Source organism: the organism of the source record quoted next, unplaced genomic scaffold (genome assembly GCF_019419815.1).
Source record: "Pyrus x bretschneideri cultivar Hongxiangsu unplaced genomic scaffold, Pyrus_bretschneideri_v1 Contig1, whole genome shotgun sequence".
In the NCBI taxonomy this organism is placed as follows: domain Eukaryota; kingdom Viridiplantae; phylum Streptophyta; class Magnoliopsida; order Rosales; family Rosaceae; genus Pyrus; species Pyrus x bretschneideri.
In genome coordinates, this window is record NW_025999390.1 from 18398088 (window position 1) to 18411106 (window position 13019).

Genomic DNA, 13019 nt, shown 5'->3' on the forward strand with positions numbered 1-13019 from the left:
GATGATTGTATTAAATACATGTTACTATTGTAGTCAATAACATTAGCAGAAAAAAATAAAAAACAAAAAGTTGTTTGTATATTATATGTTTGATTGTGTCAAATGATCTGATATTTACAAATTTACTTAAGTTACCTGCAAATAACACAACCCCAACACACTTGCACCAACATCTATGAAGATATGAAGATAATTCTTTGGCATTGCATCTGAGGAAAAGGCCAACTGCAGATTAAACGATGGACCACCCAAAGCAGCCTAGCAGTTACTAGTTAGGGCAGATGTTGCAGCCTTTGACACAAGGATGTACTTTGCTTGCTGAAACTTGATGACATCAAAGAGTATAAGCATGGAAGAACGCGAAGTACTAATAACTGCTAACACCAAATCTGGGCCCTTGGATGGTAGATAATATCCACTCATATCCACATTCTTCTTGGTTTCTAGCGTAGTTAGTAAAGTTTACGACATGAGAATAGAATGAAAATATTTATTGGTTTATTTCTTAGTATTGAAAGAAATCTCAAGATCGAATTCTACGCATGAATCAAATAAGAAAAAACTACATAATTATGGCATTTAGCCCAACAAATTCAAAAAAGCCCATACATAACGGTTATAGGTCCAGCAAGAAAATCTGAATGAAATATGGTAATTGGGTTTAAACCCAAAATACAATCCACTAGCAGTTTCCATATGATTATTAAATTTGACTTCCACCTACCTTCTTCCCAGCCCAGTCTGAATATTTAAAACCTCTTCACCGTCTTCGGACCATTAAATTCTGACTTTAATTTGCTTTGATAAAAAATTGTTTACAGGATAAAAAGTTTCTTCTCATCTTGATAAATAGTAATGTCCAAAGACGAAGTATGTGTGAACATTTTTAATTTTTTTTTTTAAAATGGATGGAGAGAGTAAGAGAGTGTGAGAGAATGTGAGAGCGTGGAGAGAGTAGACAAAGATTTTTTTTTTTATTATTATTATCTTTTATCTTTTATTTATTTATTTTTAAATGGAAGACATTAAAAACTATATGTGGATGATGCTTTTAAAAAACAACAAAATTTGTGTTCTTGTAATTACTAATCATTTTTAATTATATTCAGTTTAATTAGAAAATTAAAATTGTAGTTTTATGGAATTTTAATTGACAACGAGAGTTCTATTAATATGCAGTTTAAAGTAAATGGAATAAACCAACTAGAATTACTAGCCGGAAATATAGATTTGGTTTGGCATGAGAAGTAGAATCACCATTACAATAAGAGATGAACATCTTCTAGTTGAGCATGGTATGAAATTTTGATCTCTCCAAAACTGCTCAAAAAACGCTTTTGGAAGAACATTCGCATCCCATCACCTCGACTAACTACAAGCGAGAGTGAGGAGAGAGAATGACCAAAAATAAACCTAAATTGTGGATGTCGAGTCGATGGTGTCGATTTTAGCATGGGGCAAAAGTTTCTCTACTTTGGCACCGCATGTTTGAATTCATACTAGAACGGCCAAAAATATACTACGTCAGCGCTGGTTTTTTGGGTTATTTTCTGGAGTAGTAACAGATGGAAAACTAAGGGGGCGTTTGTTGCGCCGGACTATCTCGGACTGGATTAGCTTCAAGGATTAAGCTGGACTGGCTTAGACTAGACTAAACTGGACTAACTTAGTGAAGCGTTTGGTGCAGTATTGGACTAAGAAGCTGGATAATAACAAATTCTAATATTATATTATTTAATATATAAATTATTAATATTTTATTATGATCTTATCTTTTTCTCCATCTTTTCCTACCATTTCCGTCCCACTCTTTTCCTCTTCTCTCATCGTCCCACCCTCTCCCTTTTTTTTTCCTCTCAGACCTCTCAATTCATGTCTCTTTCTCATTCCTGGTCAAACTCCTTATTGATTCAAGTCTCTATTTCTTTGTCCTCCCCCTTTCTCTAGCTATGCGTTGTTCGAACGGAACCTCACGGCTTCAATTTTCCCGACGAGTTGCAGGTTTCCCGATGTGTTTTCCGGCCAAGCCTCATTAAATTGGATGAAGTTAGCACCGCCAAAAAATTCATCACCATCCCTGGACCGAGATCTTAGCTTTGAATGCTCGAATCTGTCATGGATTTGAAGAAGCCCAAACAGGCCGAGACTTCCAGGCCATTTTCCGGCCACATTCGACCATATTTTAGCCTCGATTCAGGTAAAATCGTAATCTTGTCACTCCCAGCTTCAATTTGGTATATTTTATATGAAAGTTGGTTGTGAAATGGATCTGAAAGAGAGTCAGAAAGTTAATGATTGATTTAGGTGACCGGAGATGACGAGGAGTCTGTCGGGAGTGGTCGTTGAGCATGACGAGGACGAGAAAGAAGGATAGTCTTAGCTAGTCCCATGGTTATTAGGGGGTCTCGCTAAGACTTCTTAGTGAAGGGTTTTGTCCATGCTAGTCCCTTTTAGTCTCATTAATGTTAGTCCCAGCATGGAACAAACACAGTATTGGACTAATAGCTAGTCCAGTCCTGTCCAGTCCAACTTAGTGAGGGCAAACAAACGCCCCCTAAAGCCTCAGCTCTCTTTGCAAGTTGCATTAAGGCATATGCATAAAATTCAGAAACTATACGGAAAGAAAGGGCAACTGAAAAAGAACAAGAGGTCCTGGAGGCCGAGAACAAACGTGTTTTGGAAAGTTTAAAAATATAGTTTTCGATATATTCTACAAGTTCCAACCACGTTTAAAATAGTTCAGTTAGGCAACATCTGCAGCTGAAGTTGCATTCTGAAAATAACCAAGCCGAAATTAACCCGGTACGACAAACTTCTTCTCATCCTGCACATAAATAAATATTCACTGTTTGGTTGCGTCTTAGTCTTGCCATTAAGAATCTAGTTTCAGTTTGAGTTCAAAATGTACAGACAGCTTCCTTGTCCGTTTTCACATATCATGATCGGCACTGTCCAAGCATTGTTACATTATTATCCCTACAGCTACTTATCTGTTCATAGCATAGTAAATTTTGCTTGCTGATGTGAAAATGTCATAACATATATTGCTTACATATCTTCCATACCTTGCACTTTTTGTTGAAAACTTATTTACATAATACGACTTTGCATCTTTTTTGGTTCAATTTGACATAGATGAGAGACGCACATTATTAACTGTATGTACACATACTTCATTGCTGGATCAAATAAATTAGCTTTGAGGGAAAAATAAATAATCAAATATCAGGCAGGTTATACTGGGATTGAGATGGTGACTTACTAACATAGATTCTGAGAAAAAGCACCATGTTTAGCTTTCCAAGTACGACTCTGAAGCATTGAATGGTTAAATAAAGCAGAAAGCAATTTTTATTCTTCCTTCTGCCTTTTGTGAGCTTGTTCTTGGTCATCAAAACTACCACTTTCACTTGAAGCTGCTTCTTCCCAATATCCATGCGTTCGCTTCAAGATTTTCAATGTTCGGTTGAGCTCTTCCAAATCTTGCTTGTACACCAAACGAGTCCCACACATTTTCACCATATTTGGTTCATTTCCTCCATATAGATTACATATTTCAAATGAAAACTGTTCCTGACATTGTTCTCGAGACAAATAAAATATCCAAAGGTGTTCTGGCACCATATGCTCTGTTGCAGAAATGCAACGTGAAATCCCAGGCAAACACTTAAGATCGACATAATTTAAACGGAAAGTTTTGAAGTTTCCCTTAGGTAGTGCAAAAGCAACGCAAAAAGCAATTCCCATCCAGCTGCTACATGATTGAGGAGGTAGCTTCACGTTTAGCGAATGTCCCACAGTTTGTTTGTTGAACCACTCGGGAATCCCCTTTCCGGGGCATACAATGTAATTATGATCCCAAGAACGACAGATTTCCTGCACCAATGTAATGTAATTCAGAGAACAGAGAGAGAGAGAGAGAGAGAGAGAGAGAGGGAGAGAGAGAAGGACAGAGAGAGACAGAGAGACAAGAGTACCTTACTGGCGAATTTCACGATCCTTGAACATATTGTATTCATCCAGTCTCCATCTTCAACCAATGTAATGCAATTCAGAGAACTGAAAGTAAAATCATAAATATTGGCAAATCTGCTGCTCAACTTCGAGGGATCCGACAACCTTTTCAAGGAGGTACAATCATCTACATTTACGTGTAATTGGCTATTTGACGGAAGATCTGGCAGTTGCTCAAGTCTTTGGCACCCATTCATTAAAAGATCCACAAGTCTAGAAAGGCATTTGATGCTTGCTGGAAGGGTAATAAAATTGTTTCCACTAAGATCTAACATTCGTAAAGAGGACAAGTTATCCCCAATATCATGGGGGATATCACCTTCACCAAGATCACAATTGCGTAGTCGTATTTCCTCCAAACAACGCAAATGATTTAAAGAAGACAACACCAAACCCCAACAGGGCTCATGGCTCTTTCTAATTCCAAATAAGCGGAGAAGGCCCCACTTGTCCCTTGGCTTACCCATTGATCCAAAAACAAGCAGCGATTTGAGATTTTTCATATCAACAAGTGGCTCTCTTATTGCGTTTCCCCCCATTCCAAGTTCCTCTAAAAACTCCATCTTCCCTGGGAGTTTTTCGATTTTTGAACTTCCGGTGACGTACAGCTCTTTAAAAGACTTCAAATTACAAATCTCAATAGGAATCTCCAACAGATTTACGCAATAAGCAATATTCAGTACAGTAAGTCCAACCAGATGTCCAATTGTTGAAGGTAATTTCTCAATCGCAGTCCAAGCTAAACCAACCACGGACAAATTTTTCATCTGCTTTGAAAATTCTGGAATCTTTTTCACTTTGGAGCATCCAGTAAGATCTAAACTTTCAAGGGAATCCATTTCTAGCTCACTTGGGAGACTCTCAATACTTTCACAGTAAGAAAGTTCCAAAACTTTAAGTCTTTTAAGAACTGCAAAAGACGGGTGTATCTCAACCAAATTAGTACAATTCTGAAGAATCAACTCCTCAAGATTTTGAAGACCAGTAAAATCTGGGGTACTTATCAATTTACGTGAATTGCTAAGATCAATATATTTCAAGTTGGGGAAATTCTGCAGAATACAAGAAATAATGTATATAAGCTTCCAATTCCAAAAACCTTACAATTTTATTGGACATAAAAAAATTGTTAAATAGCATTCATTGGGTATATTCTTACCTCTTTTCCATCCCAAAGCCGAACAAGTTTGCTATCACGCATTTGTAGTTCAGTAAGGAAACGCGGGTGAAAGCTTGGTGGAAGAGACTTGGAAGGATACAAACTCCAATTCATAATTCTCAAGGAAAATGGAAGAAATTTGGGACTTGAAGAAACGATCAAATTGTCAAATTCCAGAAACCTCAGTCCAGACATGTTAGAGAAGGCTTCGCAATTCCAGTGCACCTCTTCTTTTTCGGGTAACCGTAGGCTTATGGCTTCAATAGCTCTTGTCCCCTAATAACCAAGAATGTAGGAAATGTCAATTTCACATTTAGTATCGTGCCAAAAAAATAATATCTTCTATCAAACTTGGTAATCTTACATAACTTCTTACCGTATTGTTCATGAATACATGAAAAATGTCATTGGGAAGCCACAACCTACTCCGCCGGCCAGGCTCTTTAGACTCGTTACCAACAATTCTCCATGCCATTTCTTGTATCAAATCATGCATCCCTATCCTGCTGTACTTGACTGAAGTATCATACAGGAAGCATTTTTCAGAGGTCAGAAGAGATTTCTCAATTAGAGCATCTATCAAGATCCGGCTTGAAATATCAAAGGAATTGTCTAGCATTTCAATTACTCGCTGCGTGTGCTTCCCCTTGTGAAAACATGCAACATCGAGAAAAATTCTCTTCTCCATCTCTTCTAGTCCATCATAACTTATTTTGAGTTTATCAAAAATTGTTGGATTAGGAATTTTCTTTAGATTATCCCGTGCACTATTCCATGCATCTAGACCTCTCTTAAACAAAGCCGACCCCAAATGTTCAAGAGCTAATGGAAGGCCTCCAGCATGATTAATGAAATACTTAGACAGTTCCAAAAACCCATCTTCGGGCAGATCTTTCCTAAAGGCATGTTGACTAAACAGAGCAAGAGCTTCATAATCATTTAACAACTTGACACTATGACATAAAGTTATGCCATGCTGGACTAGCAAACGTTCATTTCTAGTTGTAACGATAATTCTACTCCCACTACCAAACCAATCTTCTTTTCCAGCTAGTACTCGTAGCTGGTTTATTTGATCCACATCATCAAGTACAAGAAGAACCTTTTTGTTGCTTAAGCACTTCTCAGTGTATATGATTCCCAACTGTTGATCCCGAACTTTCTCAATCTTTTCTTTCAAGATTGGGAAAAGAAGTTGTTGTTGAAGACTAACTGGAGTACGATCTCTGATATTTGCGAGAAAGCAGTAAACTTCAAAATGATGGAAGATTCTATCATAAACTAGCTTGGCAAGGGTTGTCTTACCGATGCCGCCCATCCCCGTTATCCCTATAAAGCGAACATCATTGGCCTCATGAGCTAATAGCGAACCTAGTTGCTCAAGCCCAGAATTAATTCCGACTAATTTCTGTGAGGAATCTGACACGGTGAACGCAGCTTGCACCTTCCTCCACACACTGTTGACGATTTTTTCAATAAGCTCACTTTCACACCTACATGGTATAAAAAAACCGATCAAAAAACATAAGCGAAGCATTCAAGTTTGACTCTCATGGGAAATTAAAGTTGTTCATGCATGCTTACTTATATTGCTTCGAATGCCAACCAGAAATTTTGGACAGTCTTTTTAGATCAGCTTTCCATTGGACAACCTTCTTTTTATCTTCGGTAGTGATGAACTTTTCTTCATGCTCCGCGAAGGCTTTGGCAAAGGATCCCCGTTGATTTCCAACGTCAGATGGATCTGTCTCGTAAAAGACCGGCAGAACTGAGTTCCTAGCTTCCATGCATTCAAGAATGTCCGTAAGTTCTTTCAAGCACCATTTGGAAGAAGCATAGTTTGGTGAAAGAACAACGATTGCAACACGCGATTCTTTGATCGCACTCGGGAGCTCATGTGGAATACTTGTTCCTTCTTCAAGCTCTCGATCGTCAAGGAAAGTCGTAATTCCTTGGAACTTGCACAATTCGCGGTATAAATGGGATACGAAACCCTTGCGGGTGTCTACACCCCTAAAACTCAAAAACACATCGTACTTCCATCGAGGAGCTGATTCGAGAGAAAGAAGCGGTGCAGAGGCTCTTTGGGTGCTCATCGCCATTGCAAAGCAAATAAAAAGTGAACCAAAAACCACGATGAAAATACTCACACAAAAGCAGTGGTCTAAAAAAACGGTGCGGCCACCTAGGCGCTGGGCGGCGGTGCTCGGCCGCGATTAACCCGAAATTGTTTCTAAAATCGGCAAGGTTATTAGGCGGCGTGCTGTCTGGGCAGACGCTAGGCGGTCTGGTGGGACGCTGGGTGGTTTGACGGCCTGAGAAAGAACATCTGTAGCGAGACCCGATTTGTCTCCCCGAGTCTCGCCATCTCCCTCTCAATGTGCAAACAAAATCGATCTGCAATTGCGAACGAATATGTCGACAATGGTTGGAGAAATCTGAAGAGGATGAAGAAGCGAGGGAGGCGCTGTGGGATTGGTTGGAGAAATCTGCAGAGGATGAAGAGGGACGGAACTGGATCTACAATTGCAGAAACGGAATGGCTGAAGGCGGCAGTGGTTTAGACTTTTAGCACCTTTAGCACGCTTTATATGATTTAGTTAGGGTTTTTTATTAAGCATGTGCATACCGATAAAAACAAGGATTAAAGCCCAACCTTTCGTTTTGTTAATTAGAATAAAAGGCCCAACAAAACTTATGGGCTTAAAATTTTACATATATACTTACTTATAGATATATATTTTTTTAAATAACATTTTATTTAAAGTTTATTTATATATTATAGAGTAAATTTAATTAATTTTATATGATATGTAATAAATTTAACTAAATCCGCCTAGGCTTCCATCTAGGCTCCATCTAACTGTCTAGGTGCTAGGCCCTAACCTATCATATGACTAGCATCTAACATTGTTTAGAATCTTACACAAAAATAGGAGCAGACCAAAAGAGAGGGTTTGGGGAAAGGAAATAATGGAAGAGAGAAAGAGTGAAGGTGGTAGGGAGGCTAAGTGGGACGATACGAATCAATCCAACAAGAAAACAACAAAATAAAGACCAAGAAGCAGACTTAATTGGCAAGAAAAGATTGAGAAAAGTCAGTGTGACTACCTACTCCTACTCCTGCTCCTTAATTGGACCAAAAATAATTATTCATTTTCTAGGGGCCTCTATGCATTCTGAGCGCGGTTTCCAACTACTTGCTGAACGATTTCAAACTGCTTGCTAGACGGGTTCCAACCACTTGCTTGGTAAGATTGCAGAGTTTTCTGACTAGTGGGATTAATTTAAAGCGAAAAACCGATGAAATAATTGAGAGAAATTGGTTGAGGCTAGGCATCATCAAGGATTAACTTTTAAATGTTAATTAAAAAATCGACAATAGCTACTAAGTTCTTTTTATAGATTAGATTCAAAACAATTAGCTTAATTAATACCGAATAAATTAACCAAATTATGAAGAAGGAAGAATATTTTCTTAACAAAGAAACCCTAAGCTCTTTAATTCTCATTCATCATTTAAGTCTGATTTAGGCATCAGCAGACACCTGATTCATCATTAACAAAGTCTAACATGTTTATTCTTTTATTTGGTGGCAGATATTCGTTTCTAATTCTATTCCTCACTTCATCATTCTAACTATAGATTTTGTCCAGAAACAAAATCATTCTATTTATAGATAAACCAAGTAACACCGAATAATTAACAAGGGTAAAGATAAAAACAACAATAAAATGTGATGTGCAGGGTAGCGTAGTAGGGGCAAAATTAACAATTTATGCCAGAAAACGAAAACTATTTTTCCACTAAAAACAAAACAAGAGATGGAAATGTACCAAAAAGTCAGGATCGGTGGCTTACCTTACCCCTTCTTGTATTAAGTCAGCCATAGTTGTGGTGGAAAAAATACAGGAATTGTTGTGCTGCTGCTAGTCTAGTCCCATCCCCTGGCAACCCATTTCATCCGAGGGATGAAGGAGAGCGAATTAAGTACTAGTGTTCTGCGTCAATACTCAACTCTCAACTTTGGTTTTTTCAGTATTATTTAGTACTACGGTCTAGTGATATTACTCTTTACTTAAAATAAGAGGTTTTAGGTTTGATTCTTGTTAAAAGCGAATTTTAACCACATTATTAGAACTCATCTGTTGTGAAACTTAGGCCACTCTTTTTTAATATAAATAATATCGCTTATTCAAAAAATAACCTTGATTTGTTTAGTTTGGTTTTGGACGACTATGGGCTGGACTTGTGTAGTTTGTACTTTTAGGCTTTAGCCTTGACTTTAAATCTTTCTGGGAAGTTAAATGGTGGATTCAACTGATGGTTTGAATTTTTCTTTTCAAATCAGTCTGTCTCACGTTCAAACTTTCTTTTTCTTCTAAGTGTAGTTAGTGTACAATTTAGCTTGAATAAAATAAAAAACATTGGGGAAATTCAAGCCAATTTCATCCTTGAATAATAAAAAAATCTTCCAGTCTATCGACTATAATGCGAGTGAAAAACCAAGTATCTAAACTGACTTTTTTTCGCTAAAATATGCCCTTAAATTGATTATTATTTGCCAATTTCATCTTGATAAAAGATTTGATGGTAATTTATCGATTTAAATCACGTAAGTTGCACATAATACACTATAGGAGATAATATTGTCATTTTCTTGCCCATATACCCGTAATATTTCGTATAGACTGCGAGCTTAATTATTAATTTACTCTCCATAATTAACTTTGTGCATTATTTTAACCAAAAAAAGAATTCTTAAACTCATTACAAATTAGGGAATTTTGTCTCCAACCTTGTCTGTAACTCGCAAGCGGATGAGCACAACTTGATGATCTCTCCCCTGGTATCCATGAGAGCTTTCTCCATGTTCTTCATCACCTGGATCATAGTTGATTGTAGCTCCTCATAGGATCAGTACTTGTGTTCTGTGTCAATACTCAATTCTCAACTCTACCTTTGTTCAGTTTGGTATTTTATTTCGTACTACTACGGTCTCGACTTGTATTTTGGGCCTCTAAATCTTCATGAAAATAAATATACTACCCCACCCAGTTTGTTTACACCATACTGCCTTGTATTTCAAATTAGCCAATAACCAAGCTTCAACATCAAGGTTAAAGGACAACCTTGCTCTTCTTAAGGCTAAGAGCACAAAGTACAAGAAGAATCAAGAGTCGAGTTTCTCTTGACCTTTTGCTCATTTGTTAAAAGCCTATCTTTGGTAATTGACCAAGAAAGATCTTACATTTTGGATGGCACTTCAATTTCCATATATATTACGATGGAGAATGAGACCATTCAACTCCCCAAAAAAGGAGATCAGAAGCTGTTTTGACATTGAATTGACCATTTGAACTTTGTCCCCATATTATCTTATACATGCCAGCACACAAAGCACCAAGAGGGTGACTAGCTATTATTTGGACCAGCTCTTCTGGAAGATCATTCCTTAATTTGTTTAGATCCCGCCAACCATCTTTAATGTAAGCAGCAACACAAAGTTCGTAGACATATCACTAACGCTATCAAGTTTATTGATTAGCGGCTCTCTAAAATCCAAGGGTCCATCCAAAACTGTGTGTTCAGTCCATTGCCTATCCTCCATAGCATACTTTTTCTAAGCAAATCAACACCATGCACTACAATACTCTCTTCCAAGTATAAAGGAAGGACCACCCAAAGCCGAGCGCAGATTATAGGAAGAACCTGAACCACCCAAAGCAGCCTAGCAGTTGCTAGTTAGAGCATTCCCAAATGGGGGCTTTATCCTCCAAGAGGCTACTATATTTCAAGCCTTAGTGAGAAATTTCATCTCCAATGAGAGGAAAATGGGGCTAGATCCACCATTTGGGCTATCAACTTCCTTTCTTGTGTAGCATAAACTTGGGTTACATCTAGCCCTAAAAAACAATGGGTCCCACGAGAAAAGTAGCAGCCCATATGAGCCACATTCTGTCACTCTCCCTCCACTTACGATAACACTGATACTCTCTTTTATTATTTTTTTTAAATTATTTTTTCTTATATATTTTTCTTGCAATTTGGCTAATTATGATTGTTTTAAATTCTATAAGAATCAAACTTTCAAATGGATTTAAAGTTCATAGGAATTAGTAGGTGAAATTTTCAAATAAAGTTTTTCAAAATTGTATGATACTAATTTACCAATTGGTGCTAGGTAAAATGTGTTGTACGTGAAAATCAAATTATTTCAGAGAGTGTATTGGAGATTTGTATCTTTCAACGGATAGAGATTGAGATAAGAATCTAATCCAACGAACGGTTCCTAAGTAATGACATCTAACTTTATCATAAGTTGAACTTTTTAGGTTGAAAAGTTCACAATTTTTTGTTTATTTTTTTATTTTTTTTAAGTTTACACGTCCAAAAATCAGCTTTAAAAAGCTAACACAAAAAAAAATCATCGCATAATCAAATTACTACATAAATAAATATATACAGCCCTATATAAGCCTAAAAGAAATAGTCCCTTATTGTGAGAGATTTTTTTATAAAGCCTAAAAGATTATTGAAGCTCTAAAATGAACTATATCCATAATTTTTCTAGTCCTATATAAATTCCCTGAGTAGGGATGCTCTTAGCCTATTAGGGCAGATGTTACAGCCTTTTGACACAAGGATGTACTTTGCTTGCTGAAACTTGATGACATCAAAGAGTATAATCATGGAAGAACCCGTGAAGTACTAACAAATGCCAACACCAAATTTGGGTCGTTGGATAGTTAGATAATATCGACTCATATCCTCAGTGTTGTTGGTTTCCAGCATGTTTGTAAACTTCCGTATAATATTCGTGTCATAGGTATGTATTTTTCAATAAAACTTTTTGTTTTTCGTACGCATATTAATAATCTATTAAATTGCACATTTTTTAAAATTCTAATGTATGATACACTATTTGTGAGATTCCACATCGTCCAGAGGAGTGATCCTTATATGTATATTCCCATCTCTACCTAGCACGAGGCATTTTGGGAGCTCACTAGCTTCGGGTTTCATAGGAACTCCGAAGTCAAGCGAGTAGCATACGAGAGCAATCCCATGATGTGTGACCCACTGGGAAGTTCTCATATGAGTTCCCAGAAACAAAATCGTGAGGTCGTGATTGGGGCCTAAAGTGGACAATATCGTGCTATGGTGGAGTCAAGCTCGGAATATGGTGGGGGCCCGGGCGGGATGTGACACTATTATACACATAAAAACGCACTTTTTACGTTTAAAACATATCATTTTCAAGTATTTTTAATAATACAAACAAAATTCACGCATTCTATTTATATTTTAACATATTATGAATAAATATAATATAAATATTAAAATTTAAGAATTATGGCCCATTAAGTGATAATCATATGTCGTCATGTAGAAGGACGAAATAGTTTTTACTCCCAAAAAATTAAGAACATTCTTTATTATTAAGAACAAAAAAAAAAAAAAAAAAAATTCCAACATACAATTCCATTCCCAACCCAAACATTGAAGCTCAGGAAAAAAAAAAAAAGTAGGAATAGACGAAAGTAGGAATAGACGACCAAAATCACTCACACCAAAGTAGGAATAGACGACGAAGAGATGGGTATTTTTTTTCGGGGCTTTTAAACTTTAATCCTTTAAGAATATTGAAATTTAAAATAAATTTGGTGTTAGATTACATATTCCTTTAAGAATATTGAAATTTAAAATAAATTTCGGGGTTTTTTAACTTTATTTCCTTGGAACTTGCACAATTCGTGGTATAAATGGGATACAAAACCCTTGCCGGTGTCTACACGCCTAAAACTCAAAAACACATCGTACTTCCATCGAGGAGCTGATTCG

General features: G+C 36.9%; 1 protein-coding gene across 2 annotated transcripts; it reads right to left on the minus strand.

Annotated features, from left to right (window-relative positions):
• Window positions 1–3002: 3002 nt before the first annotated feature.
• On the minus strand, window positions 3003–7580 carry LOC125480024 (TMV resistance protein N-like). Of its 2 annotated transcripts, none has more exons than XM_048590228.1 (5): window positions 6758–7580; window positions 5550–6666; window positions 5174–5449; window positions 3978–5066; window positions 3003–3876 (listed from the first exon to the last, which is right to left on the minus strand). In XM_048590228.1, the coding sequence occupies exons 1-5, from the start codon at window positions 7273–7275 to the stop codon at window positions 3352–3354; spliced, it is 3525 nt and encodes a 1174-aa protein (XP_048446185.1). In that variant the 5' UTR covers window positions 7276–7580; the 3' UTR covers window positions 3003–3351. The 2 variants fall into 2 exon arrangements, with proteins under 2 accessions (XP_048446185.1, XP_048446193.1); XM_048590236.1 differs by having other exon boundaries at window positions 3704–3876; window positions 3983–5066.
• Between the last annotated feature and the right edge of the window lie 5439 nt (window positions 7581–13019).

Coding starts and splice junctions, on each gene's coding strand:
- LOC125480024 (XM_048590228.1), bottom strand. CDS start 7,275: ATGGCGATGAGCACCCAAAGAGCCTCTGCACCGCTTCTTTCTCTCGAA. Junction 6,667..6,757: donor TGGCATTCGAAGCAATATAA/GTAAGCATGCAT, acceptor TATACCATGTAG/GTGTGAAAGTGAGCTTATTG. Junction 3,877..3,977: donor TCGTGAAATTCGCCAGTAAG/GTACTCTTGTCT, acceptor ACATTGGTGCAG/GAAATCTGTCGTTCTTGGGA.